Source organism: Pleurodeles waltl, chromosome 6, assembly GCF_031143425.1.
Source record: "Pleurodeles waltl isolate 20211129_DDA chromosome 6, aPleWal1.hap1.20221129, whole genome shotgun sequence".
Taxonomy (NCBI): Eukaryota; Metazoa; Chordata; class Amphibia; order Caudata; family Salamandridae; genus Pleurodeles; species Pleurodeles waltl.
Window position 1 is genome coordinate 799323499 of NC_090445.1, and position 21502 is coordinate 799345000.

The 21502-nt window shown below is 44.1% G+C and overlaps 1 protein-coding gene across 3 annotated transcripts in view; it reads left to right on the forward strand.

The window, feature by feature from the left end:
• The window catches only part of LOC138300266 (VPS10 domain-containing receptor SorCS1-like), a 2596073-nt gene that overhangs the window by 1416725 nt on the left and 1157846 nt on the right, over positions 1-21502 (forward strand). For all 3 annotated transcript variants that reach the window (XM_069239431.1, XM_069239430.1, XM_069239429.1), the window contains exon 4: positions 1650-1808. In XM_069239431.1, coding sequence (XP_069095532.1) covers positions 1650-1808 — 159 coding nt within the window. The remainder of the gene's footprint in view (positions 1-1649; positions 1809-21502) is intronic.

Sequence of the window (21502 nt, forward strand, 5' to 3'; positions counted from 1 at the left end):
GTTTTCACTGTGTTGCTGTATGAGTTATTGCACAAATACTTTACACATTACCTTCTAAGTTAAGCCTGCCTCCTCTGTGCCAAGTTACCGGAGGGTGAGCACAGGATAAATTAGGTGGCATGATGACTTAATCTGACTAGGATTGTAGTCCATTCTCGGACACGGTGCATACCTCTGCCAAATAGAGACCCACTTTCTACCAAAAGGTTTGTGAAGATTTGTCAAATGGCATCAAAGGTATAAGCACACCAAAAAATCTATTTCCTCTGGAAACACTGTTTCTATCTAGAACTCCTCAGTGGGGAGCGGCACTGGGTAATATAGTTGTATATACACATAAACATAAATATCATGTGTATGTCTAGGGCTACTAGTAAATTAACGAGTTTAAAGAGAAGGTTTACATTTTTCAGAATACATAATATGCCACTGGCTTTTTGACAGAAATTTCGTTGCTGGTTCAGCATCTGCATATTTTACACTGTTTTCCAATTTAGAGAAAGCGAGGTGGTAGGGTTGGTCTCTATTGTACTCTCATTGACAAGACAGTGTTTTGCCAGGTGAAATAAGGATCCTATTGATATTTGGAAAGTACTGCTCCCCAATACCGACGAGCACTGTGAGAGACATGAGTGAGTTGGTGTTAAGGGTCATCTGTAAGGGGCGTTTGCCATTCTCACTTAATAAAGGGAAAATACTTAAAGATATCACAGTTCATTTTTAAATCTGTTGTATAGGACATATGTTAAACCAAGTTCATAGAAATGTCAAAGTACAATGTTGACGGCTACCTTGAAGCATATATTTAACATTTAGGTTATGTGAAGAAAGAAAAATGCATTTCGATTTGATCTAAACTGGATACCTTATTAAAATCAATTGCATTTCAGAACTTGGGAATAGTATATGAGAATAATTACTCTCAAAACATAGGTATGCAGTTAGTTTTACTTAAATTGGATTGATTCATTTGCATTATATGCATCGCTTGATGCTCTGGGCAATGATATAGGCCTTTAGGACTGAAAGTAATAATGTGCTTCAATAGTTACTTTTATTGCATTTAATAGGCAGTTGTATGGTTTTAGTTCAAGAAATACATATTCACAAATCTTCACTGTAACTTGTTTCAGGATGGTGGCGTTTTATTTCTAAGTAGGATGATCACGTCATTACAAGTTATTAAGGACACTGGGCCATATGTACGAACACTTTTTCCCATAGACACAGAATGGGTAAAAAAACTTTGCTACATCTGGCCCACTGTCTCTAGTCCTGAACCTTCAGATACAAATGATTGATTTCAGTTGTATTAGTCTGTTTAGTTCAAATAAAGCAAAACAAGGCTAAAATACTCAGAATGCTCTAGGATATAGCAGAGAAGTCCAAGACTGGAAACAGTGTTCATATGACCTCGAGAGAGGTGGCCATCCTATTTCTATGAGCAATAAGGCCCTCCATTTAGCATGGTATAGATGCAAATGGGCTTTAACATGTTACACCCAACTCCAGGTGTATTGTAGTGAAATGTAAACCAATTATGAGTGTTAGTGTCTACATCAGGAAATATTTTAAATATTGTTGCACTAAAGCAGTTTACTGTATTCTCTGTACTCATTTACCTCTTATTTGGCTCCCTTATAATGCAGATCATGTTGTTAACTGACCCTGAGATTGAAAGCAGTTTACTCATCAGCGCAGATGAAGGGGCAACCTACCAGAAGTACCGACTCAACTTCTACATTCAAAGTCTGCTCTTTCACCCAAAGCAAGAGGACTGGATTCTTGCTTACAGTCAAGACCAAAAGGTGAGTTCATATTTAATCAATATTCATATTTCTCTGCTGTACAGACTTTGAAACAGACTGTTATCTAACCATAATAACTCTAAATTCAGTGCCTCTTATTATAGTCCCTTAGAGTAAATGACCTTAAATGCTATTGTTTTTGTACTTAGCCATAGTAACCTTGCAATGCTCTATACAAAGGTAGGTTTAATGTTTTATATATGTATGATATACACCTATAATAATGGATAGTAGTGGACATTTGGGGCATCTCTTGAGTGGTCTCGAAGCCTGTCACAATTACCCTACATCTGGTTTGTGCCCCTTTATTCCCTATGTACCTGAGATAAGCAATAAAGATTCATTGAACACATTACTTCTCTTGTAGATCATTTAAAAATTCTGAAAATCACCACATGGCAGAATTTTTTTCCCGTTTGTGCAGTGTGATGATAATGAGAACATGAGACTCCAATAAGCAAGCTGGTGTGCATAAGCAGGATTTGACATCCCCTAGCATAATTTCTGGTTGCTTTGAAGCCTTCCATGCATTATTTTCTAACATGAGTGGTCACAGTCTGAGTGCTGCTTCTCGAGTATGTTTTCTACTCAAGCAGCAGCAAAATCAACTCAAATGTCTACATGCTCTTGTGCACCGCGCATTCCCATTCTCTGGATGGTATTTTCAGCACAGAACACGCTACTGGTGCTAAATCAGAGCACAGCATGCATTTTTCCTACTATTGGTGGAACTCCATGGAATCTTGTAAAGTTTTTTTGTATTTCTGCAAGCTCAGCACACCCCTGTTCTCGATCCCTTGTATGAAAATATCTCAATTTCCTGGAATTCACAAAGATTTACCATACATATTTTCACAGAAGCAGAAATGCCATATTGCACATGCTCTTCAAAACTAGCTTTTGTTCCTCTTTGGGGCAAATAGTGCAGAAACTGCTTTTACACCCACACCTGTACTGAGGGTATTCCATACTCAATTCAGTCCTGGACAAGAGCGAATCTCGAGACCTATGGAATAAATGCACTTCCCATGACCTCCCAAACGGTTTTGAATACCAATAAACCTGTGAGTTGGTTGGTGATTTACTGTTTGGCATGTAACTCTGCACTGGAGCTCCTGGACCGAATCCCATTGAGCAGATTTCCTCATACATAAAAATTAACAATAGTGGTAATGTTAGGGTAATTTGTGGCATGACTAGTGAAAAAAGTGGAACTTATTTTTTTGCTGCCAAAAAATATGGTGCATTAATGCCTGTAATAATAGATGACTTCCAGTTAAGTCCATGCTAGTGTGGAGATTAGAATAAGGGCTATGTCTGACTCGTGATCTGGCTACTTTCATAGCAACATGACTAGGCCTCAAAGTAATACTAATTCTGTCAGACCAGCCTTGTCTTAAATAATCTGTCATCCGATACAGAAAACAAGGTTCAGGGTACTGGTCATTTGCCATAGTAAATATCTACGTTTTTTTTTTTTTTTTTATAACCAAATTTTATTGTTTTAGAAACGGGTACAAATAAAATATACAAATAACTTACAAACCTTGGTCTATTATACACCGACTGGACAGTTAATTCTGATCTAGCATTTAAATGCTCGAGGCATCCATAAAAAGTCACTTCATTACAGTTTGCCAAGACAAAGATAGAAGAGAGAGGAGCATGTGTATACACTTGGTCTGAGCCCCTTTTACTTAGCTTAGGAGTCCAACACATTTTCCCCATATTCTTTCATACTTATGAGGGCATCCCCTTGATTCATACACCACTTTTTCTTGGGCTGCACACCAGTCCACCCCCCTTTTCCATTTCTTAAGGGAGGGACCTTTGGTACTCTTCCAAGCGGCTGCTATATCTCTCTTTGCAACCGCAGTCGCCGTTCCAACCAATGTTTTGTCTGTTCTAGACCCCTCCATGTCACTCATCATCCCCAATAGTATCATTTTTGGGGTCAGTACCTGTGATGATCCCAAGGCATTATTCAGCTCTTGATTTATTCCCTTCCAGAACCTCTGAATCACGGGGCAGGACCATATCATATGATAGAAGTCAGCTTTGTCCTCTTTGCATCTTGGGCATTGACTAGAACCGAGGGCACCCATCTTGTACATTCTATCTGGAGTCAGATATGCTTTGTGTAAGAAGTAGAATTGTGTCACTCTCAACCTCGTCAACACCACCAGCATCCGGGGGGCCATCAGTGCCTCCACCCAGTCTTCCTCTTCAAGTGGTCCCACCCATTTCTCCCAACCCTTCTTAAGGTGGTCTAGATCCCCGGGTGCCCATTAGTGTTTTGGCTTCAACCGGGTTGAACTCCGGTATTTGGGATGTTTCTTTCAAGTGCCTAGTAAGGGCATGTCGGAGCTGGAGGTATTTAAAGAATTGTTTCGGGGATAGCTGGAACTCTTGTTGCATTTCTTGAAAGGACTTCATCAAACTTCCTTTCCATACATCCCCAACCAAGGATATTCCCAGTGTGTCCCAATTCCCGAATCCCTCCATCCTGGCCGTCTCTCTCAGCCAACTGCCATGCCATAGCGGTGTTTGCCGGGTAATCACTTTGCTCCAACCAGTATGCCTTAGAGCCGCTCTCCATGCCAAGAATACCGCTCTGGTGATGGGCTCTAGATCTTTGGAGATCGGAGCCCCATTTAACATATCTAGGATATGGGGACCAACCTCAGTTGAACCAATCATGCACCACCAGGAGTTGTGTCGCCAGATAGTACAGGTAGGGGTCAGCCATGCCCAATCCCCCGTCATAAACTTCTCTTCGGCAGTTCCGGGCTGCTACTCTGTCTCGCCCCTCCCCACATAAAGGAGGTGGTGATTCCATCCAGCTTTTTAAACCACGAGCGTGGGATATTAAATGGTAAGTTCTGGACCACATATAAGAGGCGTGGTAGGATCATCATCTTGTACAGGGCTATACGCCCAGAATATTCAGAGGCAGTGAATGCCTATGCTTAAGGTCTTCCCGCATACGAGACACCAGTGGGTTTAGATTCAGGGACCAGGACAGCTCAGGGAGCAGCGCGACCCATATCCCTAAGTATTTAAAACTTAGCCGACGCAGTGGAACCGCCCTCTGCCAGTCAAAGCAATCTCTTGACTGTGCCAGAGGGACCAGCACCGATTTGGACGGGTTCATTTTGAGCCCCGAGGTCTCCCCGAAGTGTCGCTGTAATTGGAAGCTTCAGGGTCCTGTCACTCCCGGATCCGCCATATATAGCAGGACATCATCCGTGTATAAGGCCACTCGGTCTTCACAAGAGGGGCCCCATCTCCAACCCTGATAAATCGGATCTTCTCTCAACATTCCCGCCAATGGCTCAATGGCCAGAGCAAAGAGGAGAGGGGAAAGGGGGCAGCCCTGTTGCGTTCCCCGATGTATCGGAAAGGCCGCGGACAAGACTCCATTGACCTGCACCCGCGCCATGGGTCTGGCATACAAGGCCTGAACCAGTCTACGAAACCGTGACCCAAAGCCGGCCCGCCGGAGCACCGCAAAGAGGAATTCCCAGTCAACTGAGTCAAATGCCTTTTCAAAGTCAATGAATAGGAGAGCCACCTGGAGCCTTCGTATACAGTGGCGTGTGCTACGTCCAGTCATGAAGCCGCACTGATCTGGGTGCACCAGTAAGGGCATCACTCTTTTTAGGCGGGAGGCCAGCATTGTGGCATAGATCTTTACTTCACTGTTGATGAGAGATATGGGTCTATAGTCAGCGCAGGAGAGGGAGGGGGGTTGGGTCTTGGGCAGTACAACAATGGTGGCAATGTCTAGTCCGTCTGGAAAGAAGCCCTTTTGGTCCACCTCAGTATAGAGATTCAATAGGTGGGGAACCAGTTCCCCTTTTATAGTATTCTGGGGGAAACCCATCGGGCCCGGGAGTTTTCCCCACCCCCATTGCCGATATGGCCTCGTTGATCTCCGCCTCCGTGAACTGTTCCTCCAGAGCCCGTACATCCACAGTGGGCAGAACCGGGAGTGAAGAGTCCGCCAGGAACCCGTCTGGGGAGTCCCTAACTTCTGGACTTGTCGCTCGGTATAGGGCCTTATAGAATTCGGTGAATGTTTCGGCCACCTCCTGGAGCTCCACCACTCGTTCTCCTCGTTCATTGCATATCTCAGGGACGATTCGGGGAGCCTGTTGTTGGGAAATCAACCAATACAATAGTTTCCCTGTTTTATTACCCCAACCGTATACTCGAGCCGTGGAGGCACGCCACATGTGTTTTTCCGTTTCTAGGGATAGACTACGTATTTCCTCCTGAATCAGCAAGAGGTTTCTGGTTATTTGTTCGTCTGAGTGTGATTCCTGTTCTATCTCAAGAAGAGTGGCACGAGCTTCCAGTTGAGTGATTCGCGAGTCGCGAGTGTGCTCCTGAGCACGGATCAGGCCCTTGGCTATCCCTCTCATTACTACCTTAATTGCAGCCCATAGGGTTCCCGGCGATTTCAGTGAGCCCTCATTAGTGTTGAAGTAATCGCGCAACGACACCCTTAAGCTATCTACAACTTCCTCGTCTTGCAAGTGCCATGTGTTTAGTCTCCATATGGGGCGAATCAGCGGGTCGGCAAGGCCCATCCTGAGCCAAACCGGTGCGTGGTCCGAGATCCCCCGTGGCAGGATCTCGATGTGGGAGAGGTATCCACATTCCTTGGCTCACACCAACACCAGGTCTATTCTGGACTGTGTGCTGTGGGCTGCAGACCTATGTGTGAATTGTTTGCTTCTCGGGTGCCACGCCCTCCATGCATCGCAGAGCCCTGTTGATGCCATCCATCCTTCCAGACTAGTGGCCAATGCCTGTCTATGAGCTGAGGGTCCCCCACTCGTATCTAGTCCTGGGTTTGGGACTGCGTCCCAGGGGGTAGTTCTGCTAATAACCTTGTCAGATCTTCTAGGGTTTTACGCACCATTGTCTGGCCCTCTACCATGCCTGAGACTGCCACGTACCTCCCTAGCGGGTCTCTCCATTCTTGTCTCACCACCAAAGGTAGGGAGTGATGCAGCAGTACAGCAACCCCCCTTGAGCCTCTCGTAAACCCTGCATGGAATACCCTGTCAAATCCCTTGCGGGCTAAGAAGGGGCAGTGACTCCCCATGAGATGTGTTTCCTGCATCAGGAGTATGTTAGGTTTATGTCTATGAATGTAAGTGAGTACTGCTGATCTCTTAATCTTGTCAAGGAGCCCGTTGACGTTCCATGATATTATGTGAGTCATCCCCATTCCTCCCCTCTCACCCATCCGTACCCTGACCCCAGTGATTTCTCCCTTGGTTCTTTCCTAGTGTTTCTGTGTCTGGATGTCCTATTACTATTGTTCCCGGCCGGTAGTGGAGACCATAGACCTACAACTATACAGAACAATAACAACAGCCTGTTGGCTGAATATAACCAAACAAGTCCCCCAACTCCCATCCCACCCCATACTTCCCCCCCAGAAGCATCTGTCGCCCAATACCAACAGCTCATTCCCAAACATAACGAGCTGATAACTGTTAGTGTCTGAGCTATGGTGGACCCCTCCATTTTTGCGGATTAAGAAGTGTTAAGTTTTGTAATGCTTGAACCCAAGCTCCATGACCATTTCCTGGTCTTTGGCCTTTCTGTTCCAGTCTTCCTCTCTCCGGAGGAGGACTCACATCACTGGACTCTGTGAGAGATCAGTGTCATCTACTGTTCCGGGGAGCTGCTCTCCATGATCCAGGGGGCTCCGGTTCACTTCCTTGTCTCTCGGTCTCACTTCTACCCCAGGCCTTTGGGTTGAATCTTCTGCGGAGCCTCGGGGGGAACCCGAGATCGACTCTCCCCCTTCCCTGCGCCTCCTGGAACGAGTTCTCCGGCGAGACCCCCGGGGCCATCACGGTTGGTTGCTCCTTTGCTGACCCGAGATTGCCAGCCGCCGTTCTCCCTCATTAAGACCCATCGGGACCTCTTCGGTTAGCCACTTCCAGGCCTGATCGGGGGATTCAAAGAAGTAGGTCTTGTTGCTATGAACCACCCTTAGCTTGGCCGGGAAGAGAAGACAGTACGGCACCTCCATCGCCCTTAGTTTTTGTTTAATTTCTATAAACGAGCGGCATTGCATTTGAACATCTTTGGTGTAATCTGGAAACACCATAACTTTGGTCCCGTCACAATGCAGGTCTCCTTTTGATCTTGCCGCTTGGAGTATCGCATCTCTGTCTCTGAAGTTGAAAAGTCTAAGGATCACTGGCCTCGGTGGAGAGCCTGGGGGGCGTCTGGCCTGAAGGGCCCGATGGGCGCGTTCGATCGCAAACCAGGGTGTCAAAAGGTGCCGGGGCAGCCAGGACCGGAACCAGTCCTCCAGGAATATGGCCAGGGAGGATGCGGCGGTGTTTTCGGGCAGACCCACAATTCTGAGGTTGTTGCAGCGGGATCTATTTTCAGCATCTTCTGCCCTTCGGTATAGTTCCGCTGTCCGAGTTGTTAGTGTTGATACCTGTGTTTTTAGGGCCGCCAGATCGTCTTCCACCGTGGAGATCCTCGACTCCGTTTCTGTAATCCTCGCTGTAACGTTGCGAAGGTCTTGGCGTACCAGGGCCACGTCCACCCTCACCTCTCCAATTTTGCCTTCCACCGTCTCTTGGGAGGACTGTATTGCTTGAAGAATGGCTGCCAGGTCACTGTTCCCGGTATGTTTTCTTTCACCATTTTCTGTCTTTCGGTCATCTTTCGAGGCTCCACTGGGCCCCGAGGCAAATTGGTGGATACGTGTCTGCGCCGCGGCGGGGCGGGTTTGCCTATCTTTGCCCATTTTAACTACCTTGTTGGGCCTGCTTGTGGGTTATTTCCATGCCGCTTACTTCTCAATTTCTGCTGGAGTGCCCATTTCTACCATTGTGCTCACTTCCGCTGGTGTGTCTTAATTCGTCCTTTGGTCACAAGGGCCTCAGTCTTTCTTCATGCCAGCCTTGCCGATAGGATCTGTTCTTCACCTCGTCCACCTCACACCCCCTGATCTTGATCTCCCAATGACCGAGGATTATTAGTCACGGGGGAAAGACAAGTCGCTCCCCCCTTCCTTCAAGGCCCCCGGCGTCTTCCCCAGTATGTCCCGAAAAAGGGGGGGGGTTAGCAGCTGCTCACCAGCGCAGAGGGGAAGAGGAGGAAGCAGTGAGAAGGCCACCACTACCTGCCTTCGTCTTTCGGGGCACTTCCAGCACTCTCCGGGTCCTCAGGTTCGTCAGAGTCCCTCCGATACGGTGCTGCCCCCCGCCATTCACAGGGGTACGGGCCTCACCCAGCCGAGGTCTCTAAGCTCTGTCGCTTCCCGTCTTCTGCGCACCTGCCATTTGGGCGCAAGACATCGTATGCCAAGGGTCTCCTCTCTCACCATCGGATTGTCAAGTATCGTCGGACTTGCATGCTGTCATTATGGTTCTCTTTCTCTTCCAGGCCGGTCTCTCGTGATCCCGATCACTGTCACTTCACCAGCAGCGTTTATGCGCTCGGAGCGCCCGCCATTTTGAGTGCGGGACGCTCCGTCTGTTCTCTGCTCCCCCTGAGTCTGCGAACTCCGGACTACGACTCTTTTGCCCCGGGGGATGCCCTGATCTTCCTCCGTCTCTCCCTCCTCCGGGGAGGGCTGATTTGTGCACGTTTCTCGAGCGGATGACGGAGGGGTCCGGAGCACCTTTAAGGTGCGGCCGCCATCTTGACGCTCAAGCCACGCCCTCCAGTAAATATCTGTTAACTAAATTCCCGAAATCAAGACCCTAACTCTACAAAGAGTCAAAGATCAGCTGGAAAACCTTAGAGACCCACATAGAAGCAAATATAATATAGCCAGTGATTGTGACATCAACTTACTGGCTGGCATCCCAAACAACACTAGCATTGAAGCTCCCCATTAGATCTTTTAGGTACCCTAGTGTGCTTTTTCAAATCAAAAACATGCAAAACAAAACAAGGATGTCATGCCCTTCCTCCATAATTTAGGTGTCCAATGCTTGAATGGAAAGTTTCCACCAAACCCACCACCCAAGCCAACTAGGTTATCCAAATACAGTGCAAAAATAATTGATTATACCTTTGTGGAACTTCATATTTTTGAATACATTAATTATTTCAAAATTGTATAATCATTGTAAGGCAATAATTTTGTTGAAAACATTGAGATGTCTCCTGTTATAACATGCTTAGAGAGTGATTTAAATCTATGAAAATTGAGGGCACAGAGCAATTAAAGGATGAAATGGGCAATTATCTGCCAAAACAAGCTAACAGAATGGGAAAACAAAATTCTTACAACTGAATTGTTAAATGGGATGAAGTTATTACTTAAGGAGGTTGCAATGTCACATCTGCAAACTTGCAGTTACCATGCACTAAGATGGAGCGAGATAAAGAGTATAATGGCATTTAATAGTAGAAAGCTGCAAAAACCATGTGAAAACATGCACTATAAAACACAACTCTTGTTTCTCATTCGAGCTGAAGAAAAACAAAGAAGACCTAAATAAAGAATGATTATATATCAAGGGCAAAATGTGATTACAATAAAAATAGAGGCATAGAAAGCGAAGTTGAGGGCATACAAAAAGATATATCAGTGAGGCCAAGTGCACCCACAAGGAAAAAGAATAGTTAACATTGCTGTCAATTCATAAACCCAAGAATTCAAGAAACCTCTCGGCCTGTATAAGCGCAATTTATACATTCTCAATAAATACGACTGGAAACAGCATAGCAGCCAATGCATAGGAGAAACAGAATAAAACATATTGCAAACTTAACCATACCACAGACACTAAAATCTCAGAGAAAGATCATACAAGGCAGGAAAATATGAACATCCCTGACACCCCCCCCTCCCACGGTGGTCAAGGAAAACAGTCACTGACAAAATCAAAAAGAGTAAATCTGATGGAGACTCTGTGTCTAATGGACAACAGAAAATTTGATGAAGGAAGAGACCAATTTTTGGGCTTGATGGCTCCACCCACCATACAATGCCTGCTATTTTTCAGGGATAATTCTTCCATTCGATCAGGGCTAAAACATTTTGCCAACTACATAAAAATTGACAGTGCCATCTACCATCAAACTATTGTATAATAACACTTCTGGATGTGGAGTAAGCAATAGATTAGGCTACTCTAGAATGATCTAAATATGTGGAATGAGGTGCAATCCTGTGGAATCAAACTGGTTTCAGAGATAACTATGGTACACTGGAGAACATCATGACCCTGCCCCTACTCACCAAGAAGCATTTAGGACCTGGCCTTCTTTGCCTGTTTTATAGTCCTGCTCACACGGTTCAATATTATAGAGAGGGGTGTCCTTTTCCACACATTAAACAGCTGTGCAATTGACCCAAAGTTCCTCAGAGTGTTCCAGGTTTCAGAGATGGACACAAGGGTCAAAGTGAAATTGGGCAATGGCAAGTCTCAGCTTAGAAATGTTTTGACCACTGGAGGTCTTAAGAGTGCATGTGATCACCAATACATTTTAACTTCTGTCACAGATATTGTATCACATTTATGCAAGAAAATAGCATATCTCCCGAAATCTGGGGGAACGTGTTCCAACTATTAATGTGTGCAGATGATACTATGATATTTGACCAAAGAGTGGGGGGCCAGCAACACACATTAAAGTGCTTCAAATTATATTGTGCAGAGAACCATCCAAACATTACTATCCAATGTGCTACATTTTGGGACAAGGAAAAAGACAGTGAGTAGATCTTACCTTCCTTCATGATAGAGTTCCTAAATATCAAGTACTTGACTGTCTTACATAAAATAATTATTAAACATTTGACAACTTTTCCCCTTCCAGAGATTTGTTTATTCATTAGAACGACTGTTCTAGTAATATCAAATAGTTTTGCAGCAATTAAAATATGAACACAATTCAGGAGAAAGCATGTCAACTGCAGGGATGTACTACTTTGGTGTGCCAGACTGCAGTTTAATTGTTCATTATACTGATGTCTTTAGAGAATTGTGTGGGAGTCATGAATCACATTTTTAAGTGCCCTTTTATATCTAACATTTCATGTCCACACTGCATACCATAATCACATTCTTCCAGAGTGCTTTTTCAATTTCTTGTCCTATTTGACGATTAATTAGAGCATTTTCTGAGTCAAGTACTACTTTGAACAAGATGTGTTGCCCACATTCATAGCATTGACTGAGGGAAATCACCTTATTAAAGTTAAACGTTAAGATACAATTGTGCGCATGACGTAACTTGTGTCCTTACAGTGCTTCTCAAGACAATACGGTTTAGGCATGCTCTATTTCAGGATTGAGTACATCTTAAGTGTTTTGTTTTTCATTGGGTTTCTAAACAATATAAAATCAAATTCATTGTTTCAAGGTTTACATAACTCGAAAAATAATTTACCAGTTAAAATCAATGCTTTTAAATTATTTGTATACACCTCTAAATAAAAAAACAAAAAACAACCTTAGTAAACTAGCTTAATGCGTCTGTGGTTTTAGAAAATCCTAATCATATGAAGTTTGTTATATGACTAGTTTTTTGCAATTTTATTTAAATGTAAATACTCATGAAACAACATATGCAAATGAACTGAGCTACTTCTCATACCAAAACTGGGTCTAGTAAAACTTACCTAAAGCACATGTCCATTTTTCCTATAATTTATCAATCCAAATATTAGAGGATGGTGAATCTTAAATTGCCATTATGTGAATATATCTGGTTTTGTAACTAATGTATTAAACCATCAATGCTTTGCTGCTGATTCCCAAAAGGCTCAATCAGCTTAATTATATTGAAATTGTATCTGGGTTTAACTGAATTTCCAGACAATGCATCATAAATCTGCTTTTTATGCCAGGATTTCTTCATGTGAACACAAGACCGAATCCTATGTGCCTAAATTCCTAGGTCAGGGCAGCCTGTGCAGTATTCCATGATATTAGGATTGTATTTTTGCATGTGGACTAATGTATAGGCTGTGCAGAAATTCCCTTTTGTGTGGATTCCCCCATTTTTGCTAATTTATTGCTGGTTTTAAGACTATACCTACTGTTGTGTTGCCCCTTTTGTGTTGTTACCCCCATTTGTGCTGATTTATTGCTGTTTTTTTTAGACTCGACATACTGTTGTTCTGCTGTCTAGTGCCCTGCATATATGTTCTGACCCCTAAGCATGTAGAAACTGGTTAATCCCTGATTGGCTTATTTAACTTCCTTATAAGGTCATAATATATGGTGCTGAAAATACATCTAGAGAAGAGAACGTTAAATTATCAGCTGAGGGACTGCAGCGCGTTTTGTGACATCCACTGTGTTCCAAAGAACAGCATGGCTTCAGGCCTACCACTGTAGCCTGTCTGCTGCAGTGTGAAACCTGCAGTGCAACCTCTTACAATAACCCTTTCTGACAGGTAAAATCCTTGTTTCTAAATATGTCACCCCATGTACGACTTGTTGGCCACAAGGTAGGGTGCATTGTACTTAAAAGGGGGACGTGTAGAAAATTGATACTACCATGCCTCTACCATGGCTAAGCCCTAAACGTTATTCTCACTGTGACAGGCCCAGCTGTCCTACATAGAAAATCAAGGTACATATTAAAATACTAATACTATTATCTCAGAAATGGAATAAGCTAGAAAAATAATTAAACCACCATTTTAATAGTTACTAAAATCCAATTTAATATGAAGGTTGGATATTTATTAAATATTTAGGAGAATAACTGTACAGGTTATTCAGATTGGGAGCTGTCTGCACCTGGTTACTACTACACTGTCAAATCCTGCTTGACATCTCTGGTGGTGCTCTTGAAAGGGAGAGAACAGAATGCCAAGATGATTTTTCTGTATCTCCTGTTAGGTTGTTGAAGAACCCAGTTTTTTTTCCCCACCAGTTTTCTGTCTCTGGGTTTGTTGTGGGTATATTGCCTCCTAGTTGGATTTTGCCATTAAATGTGGGGCAGGGTGGCACTGAGGATTTTACCTATGGCACTCCCACACACCGCACCTGACCTCAGAGCCAAAGCTTAGTGTGGCTAAAAACATTTGCCATCTCAAAAAAAAGCCCTGGCACTGGCCCTTTTGGGCCAATTTGCGGTAAGGCAAAAAGGAACTACTGAAAATGTGGGTAGAGTTTATCCCATTGAATAGAGAGCACTTAGGAGTCACCCTCGCCCACTAGCTAGTTCCAAGCATAAATGTAGCCAAGCTACCTTCATCAGAACACTGCTGGGTCTGTGAAAGGATACTAGACAGAACTGAACCTGCTGTATTTGGAACTTGTGACCTGTGAGAAGGATAACAGGAGGTTGGCCCACATCCACTTCAAATTCAAAAACAGTAACATTTCCAGTGATGATGATGAAAGCGACTTGTATCAGTCACAGTTACTCCAAGGAGTGATCTAGCACTTAGCACAGGTCAAATGAGATGGAAACACTTTACATCTGTTCCTGCATAAAAAGCCAGGATTTCAGCCTTTTTTTTGACATGTCAAAATCTGGGAGTCACTGTTAACAATTTGTTAGCAGACCAAATTCTTGATGATGCGTAGAAACTGAACTTAGTTCTAAATACACATTGGCCTGGTAAAGAGCCCAGTGAACTAGTACTAGTGCCTTGAACAAGATTCTTTTCCTGATAGGGCAGATGAGGAAACATCTGGGTTCTGATGGTCAAGGGAGAAAGAGCCAGGAGGAATCCTAACATGTTGGCTTCTGCCTGCAGAAAGAGGTGCGCCAGTCCAAAACTATCCTCTTTATACCAGTAGACTGGAGACGCGTGACAAGTCATGAGTGGAGGACCATTTTGAAGGCTGCATATAGGTCAAACATGAGCAGCACAGCCTTGCCCCCACTATATAGGACACATTTAATGTATGTAATGTAACTATAAGGCTGATTCCCTGTGCAGCTGAAGGAACATAACAAAGTCAAAGAACATTCCTGTTGATAATCAGAGGTGACCATTGGCAACAAGGACTTGGGCTGGACTTTGTTGCTGCCCCCTGCCTGGCCCCACTGTGGGATCTTTAAGTGTTCCTCCTGAGGTCCTGGGTCCCTTAGAAGTGTACACATGTAGTTGTTTGGGCACCAAAAGAAGTTTCCCAACTTTTTCAAAACTTTCGCTACAGAGCTCAAGGGGACCAGCCATGAAAAGAATCGAATTACCAGTTCCACAGTTCTGGACTGAATTTCATGATTGTGCTTAAGAGGCAATTTGTAAAGTATTTGTGCAACAATTAATTACAGTAACACAGTGAAAGACTCCACAAATCTAGAAAAATAGAGAATATTTATGTGATTAAAACAAGAACAAAACAACAGAAAAATCAATCAGTAGAACTCAAGAGATAATTTTTTAAAGATTAAATGTGAAAACAGTGTTTAGAAGTCTAGAGTGATCAAAAGGTTATTGAGGTCGTGAGGGACCAGTGCAAATCCAGACCCGGGGAGGGTAGGTTGGGTACAGAACCCACACAACATCGGCTGAACAGTACCTTTAGAGGAGTGATAAGTCATTGGCGATGAGACAATGCGTAAATTTTTTCACTACACCCGTGGCACTGCATCATAGGTGGGCTCTGTGTAAGTGGATGTGATTCATTGTCGGCAGGCTGCGCTGAGCATCGGCGGCAGGCCGTGCAGTCTGTGATGCAGTGTCATCAGGCAGCTGCTTCATTGCTGTAGAAGATGCAATGCATCGAGTTTTCTGCTACGCTCGGGGTGATTTGTCGCTTTTTGAAGTTTGTACCTGCAAAACCCACTTCTGAGGCGCAGGGCTGGAGGGGGCACCTTAGGCAAGAGTACGACTCGTGTGGGGCAGATTCCAGCAGCACTAGGAGAGTTGCAAGTGGTCTTTGATGTCCTTGATATTGCAAAACAACAGGGGGGAAGCCAGCAAGCCCTTGGAGATTCTTGAGTTCATGGATGTAGAGAGAAAGTCCAGTCCTTCTCACTGCAGGGCAGAAGCATAAGGGCAATACAGCAGAGTAAGCAGCAAAGTAGCATTCCCTTTCACAGCACAAGACACAGCATGCAGTACACTAACAAAGTAATGCAGTTGCAAAGTGACAGGGCCTCCTGGCATCACAGTAGTCCATCTTCCTGCCTGAGTGTCCTTGGCTCCAGTAAGGATCTGATATCAATCAATCAATCAGGAATTTGTAAAGCACACTACTCACCTCTGAGGGTCTCAAGGCGCCGAGGATGGAGGGAGAAGAGGGAGGGGGAGGTGCTGCTATGGCTTGAACAGCCAGGTCTTGAGAAGTTTCCTGAAGGTGAGGATGTCTTTGGTCTGGTGCAGGTGGGTGGGGAGAGTGTTCCACGTTTTTGCGCAAAGGTACGAGAATGATCTACCGCTGGTTGTAGTTCTACGGACGCGTGGGACGGTTGCGAGGTCGGCGGAGCAAAGATGTCTGGTCGGGGTGTAGAAGGAGAGCTGTCTGAGTTATTCTGGTCCGCTGTTGTGCAGTGCTTTGTGAGCATGGGTGAGGAGTTTGAATGTACTTCTCTTGTTGACTGGGTGCTGGTGCAGAGTTCTCACGTGGTCTGTGATGTGGCAGTGGCGGGGGATGTCCAGGATGAGGCGGGCAGAGGCATTCTGGATGCGTTGCAGCCTCTTCTGCAGTTTAGCCATGGTTCCTGCGTAGAGGGCATTGCCATAGTCCAGTTTGCTGCTTACGAGGGCTTGGGTACTGTTCTTCTGGTTTCAGTGGGTATCCATTTGTAGATCTTTCGGAGCATGCGGAGGGTGTTGAAGCAGGAGGAGGAGATGTAGTTGACTTGCTGAGTCATGGATAATGAGGAGTCCAAGATGAATCCTAAGTTGCGTGTGTGGTAGGTGGGAGTCGGAGCAGCTCCAAGAGTGGCAGGCCACCAGGAGTCATCCGATGCAGAGGGGGTAGAGCCGAAGATGAGGACTTCCATCTTGTCGAAATTGAGTTTGAGGCAGCTACTCTTCAGCCATTCGGCATGGCCTTCATTCCTTCGTAGAGTTTGGTCTTAGCAGAGTCCTTGGTGAGGGAGAGGATCAGCTGGGTGTCCTTGGCGTATGAGATGATGTTGAGGTTGTGCGATCGGGCGATGTTAGCAAGCGGGCCATGTAGATGTTGAAGAGGGTCGGGCTGAGGGACAAACCCTGGGGTACGCCGCAGTTGATTTTGGTGGCCTCTGAGAGGAATGAGGGGGAGCGGACTCTCTGGGTCCCGCCGGTGAGATAAGAGGTGACCCAGTCCAGGGCTCTGTCGTGGATTCCTGCATTGCTGAGGCGTGAGAGAAGGGTGTGGTGGCAGACGGTGGGGTTTGGTGTCCAGTATTTGTACCTTGTCATCAATACATTTATGAATCATCATTCAAGCACCAATGTCATAAATGAGCTCAACAGTGGACTAAAAAGCCCAGCAATCCACTACTGTGTAAAAAGAAAGGGATAAGTTATTAGAGATTTGTTGTAAATTCATATTGCTGCTATAAGTAGAGGGGGAATGAGATCACCCACCTAGATTATTGCAGGGTCTGAAACCATGCCAAAATACCTAAAACTCACCAGGAAGTGAAATGCAGCTAGAGTGGACTGAGCTGTGAAGTAAACCAAACCATTATAAAATAAGACTCCAAAGCAACACGTACTCAGCAATTCTAGTGGCCGTTACCTAGGAGATGTAAAGCCCCTGAAATAGTCCCGCCTCAGAAACGACAGTGCGCCTCAGGGGTGAGATGCACGCACACACTAGACCCCCCAGTGAACGGCCATAGGAAAATGAAACCAGGAGCATGAGGTGTGCCTTTCTTGAAAAGTAGAAGGCTCAAAATGACTGAAACTATAGTCTGCTGCTGTTTAGTGAGAAAAGAGCCCATATATAAAGTATCATTTGTTCCATGGCCCGAAGAAATATAGAATATCAACAGAGTAAAGTGCATGTATGAAAGGAAATTGAAAGCTAATAGGAAACAGAAATTTTCTCATATACAGAAAACTTGTAAAAAGAGTTACAGCAAACCTATTCAAAGAACTGGAATATATAGAACCTAGCGTATACAAAAAAGTAATATTGACTTTTACCACTGATGCAACAACCCATAACCCCAATTGAATGTTGCAAATCCATAGTGTCCAAGAATATGGGGCTGCCATGTTGAAAAAGGGGGGCACCAATGTAACCGGACATTGACTCAAAGGAGTGAGAGTCAGCTTCATCATTATTAATAACCAAGAATAGAGCCATCATCCTCATAAAGAAGCACAACAGTAGAGCTTACCTAAGTACTACATTGACATATTAAATAATCCCATCGCAAATTGTGAAAAAGGAGAAAAGAAGAAAGTATTACAATCCAACAAGGTAGGTGTCGCTATAAGAAATGGTGCTGGCTGGTGTCAAACCGCCTGCTTGGTTAAATGGAAATCAACACCATTGCCTGTGCAATCGCATTTTTTAAAAGTGGCATTTTCGAATTTACAATTCAAATTATGACTCTACCATAGGTTGTGATTTTAAATTGGGAATCCAGGAGTGTCAAACACCATATTCCTGTCTTTTCCCAATTGGAAATTGCACTTAAAAGATGTTTTAAGGTAATCCCAATGTTACCCTATGGGAGAGATAGACTTTGCAATACTGAAAAACAAATGTATAGCTTTTCACTATCTGGACATGTTAAATTTAAAGGTACATGTCCAACTTTTTAAATGTACTTCATCCTGTCTTGGGGCTAACTAGGGCCTACCTTAGGGGTGAGTTATATGTTTAAAAAAAGGAAAATTTGGGCCTGGGTACATTTGTCAGGCCGAAATGGCAGCTTAAAACTGCATGCAGTCTCTGCAGTGGGAGACCTGACTAACGTTTGAAATGCTACTGTAGTGTGTGACAGAATCAGTGGTGCAGGCCCCACTAGTATGATTTAATTTACAGGCACTGGCCACATATAGTGCTCTTTACTAGGGACTTAGAAGTAAATGAAATATACCAATTGCGGAGAAGCCAATGTTACCATGTTTTAGAGTACAGAGCACCTGCACTTTAGCACTGGTCAACAGTGGTAAAGTGCCCAGAATCCTAGAAGTCAGCAAAAAGGAGTCAGAAAAATGAGGAGGAAGGCAAAAGGTCTGGGGATGACCCTGCAGAAAGTGCCATTTCCAACAGATGACCATCAACATGTACAAGCATTTGGCTCTGCAGGCATATTTGCTTTTATAGAAGTATTTGTAATTCTCTGCCAGACAGCTGCATCTCCAATTTGGCCATGCACTGACTCTGGGCCATCGGCCAATGTGGCTTCCGAAACATTTGTCAAGGCTATGCCACATCTGTAACAACCTGGAGGAATCGATATCACACATTTTATGCACTTGTACTTTTTTGCTCAATGAACGCCAGTGCTGGCAATCTGGTGTCAGAACATGTCGACATGTGGTAATCTTCTGCCTGCAAGGCAATCGTCCAGCTGCTATGGTGAGGTTCATTAAGTTTATGAACAAAGCAGACAGATTTCTGGCTTTAAGACCTTGGTTATTAGAATCTGATGGGAAGATCCAAGGCTAGTTAATAGATATAGTACAACGACTGGTATGAACACCAACAGTATTCATTCAAGAGCAGACCACATTTCGCAAATCCTTGAAAGTGAACTCACAGTGATGCTTTCTTTACTTGGCAATGTTTTTAGAATAACTTGCCAATTGATACTGCACAAATGCACCTTCTAACTCAAAAAAGGGGGCACTTGAATAGTTGATTTGATGTCTTTTTTATGTATGGTTTTTATTAATCAAAATAAACATATCTGATCCTAAGAACCCACTCTGGACCAACTGAATTACCTGCAGGTCCACCCCTTAAACACCTTTTGGAGTATCCACCCAAATTCCTAGCAAATGTTTGCTCAAAGGGGGGGGGCTGCAGAGACATTGTTTTGCTTGAAGCATCCCCATTGAGAGCCATTCACCAGAACCCCTGTAGAGGGCACAAGTTATTTAAAAGACCCTTTAAATTTTGAAACAACTGTTACTGTTAGATTTTCTTTGTGGCAGGGGCCCCAGGGATCAGAAAGCACAGGGTACGTGAGAACTCGTATCTTTGGACCCATTTGAAGGATTTCTACGGTAACAAATGCTCCTCAATCAATACAGCCTACTCTAATTACCTGTCTGCTTACACAGGCCAGAGGATGGATCTGAGGTGTTCCATAAAGTGCTAGGAGGCAAATAGGGACTCCCATAGGTTTCCCTGCAGCATAGTTGGGGTCGAAGGACCAGGCAGTCTACCCAGATGTCATGCAAGGAACATCTTTACTCCTGCAGACATGTTGTTAGCTTTACCTCTGGCACATAAAGCTCTTTAACCATGTGTTCTGAAGTGGCAGACCCCTCAGAATAGCTTTGGTAGGTTCTCAGAGGAAACAGGGCTCATTAACTCATTTTTCCAGACTCCCCACTGTAGAGGGCAATCCGGGGTACGTTCTCACAGCAGACGGGGTTCTCCTTCTTTCAGGCAGCATCAGAAGCACTTCCAGGAGGATGTTTACCCACAGTTTGGTTCTAGTTAATGAGCATTTTGGATGGATTGTGAATGGGTGTACTGTCTCTGAGGCGAGCCTTATACTCCTAGTTTAAGGAGTGGGTTTGTTGGAGAGTGGGATCCTGTGTATTGTTGATTTCTTTAGTAAGTTGGTATTGCTTTCCCATGTGTCAAACAATGTGTTTTATTTTGAGCTTCCATATATTTTAATTACAAGTATAGAAACTATTCAATGTATTGGTGTATATAGGTTTCACATTTTATAACTCATTTTTTTTTTACTAAGGTATAAGCTATCTTTTATAAACATTGTTTACTCTGGTAAACAGACTATTCAAATGGAAAATGTGTTTCCATTTATTTATTTATTTTTTAGCTCACTTGCAGAGTACATGATCTTTTCAGCCATCTGGCCATGCCTTATCCTGCACAGGAGACTGGCTATTTTCACAGTCTTCTGGGGATGCTTGGCTTGTCGCTCTAATGTCTGGTTTTCCAAGCACTGTAGAGCTCTGATCGCATCTAAGTAGTCGCCACAATTTTTTTTTCTCTCGGTATATTCACGTATCTCTCACACCAACCTTCCTTCAGTTTTGCAAGCAGAACTATGAGCTCCATTGGCTGCACAAAAACAGCTGCACCTCCAACTAGACTTTGTCTCCATTGAATAATAGTTGCCTTCTCCACTAATCTTAATCCATTAATGAGATGCCCATAGGATGCATCCACCTGATCTTCCAGGTCTGCTGCTCAAGAGACAGTGGTCAGTCCAAGATTCCCTCATGCAGCTGCTTGTAACATTAGTTTCAAAGTATCCCTTGCGAAATAACAGAATTAGTAAGCGGTAAACTCGCTGGGCAGATACACCTCCAATAAGTGTATATCCTGTGGAAAAGTCAGTGACTGCAATTTTCTTTAGGTGTACTATTTCCTAAAAATTGTCATTTTTTTTTTGTTCCAAGTGGAGTTGTAGATGGGAGGTCTTCCATCCTAATATTTGTACCAGGTACTAAGCCTCACACTCTAATTATCTGTAGTAGAATGCTGCCCTCCCCTGTGCTCTCTGTAATATCCCACACATTTACATACAGTGACATCATGGTATAGTTGACTGGGTCGCACTTCCGGGTATCACAAAGAGTTCTGAAGGGACATTTTAACACCGCATTTGTAGAA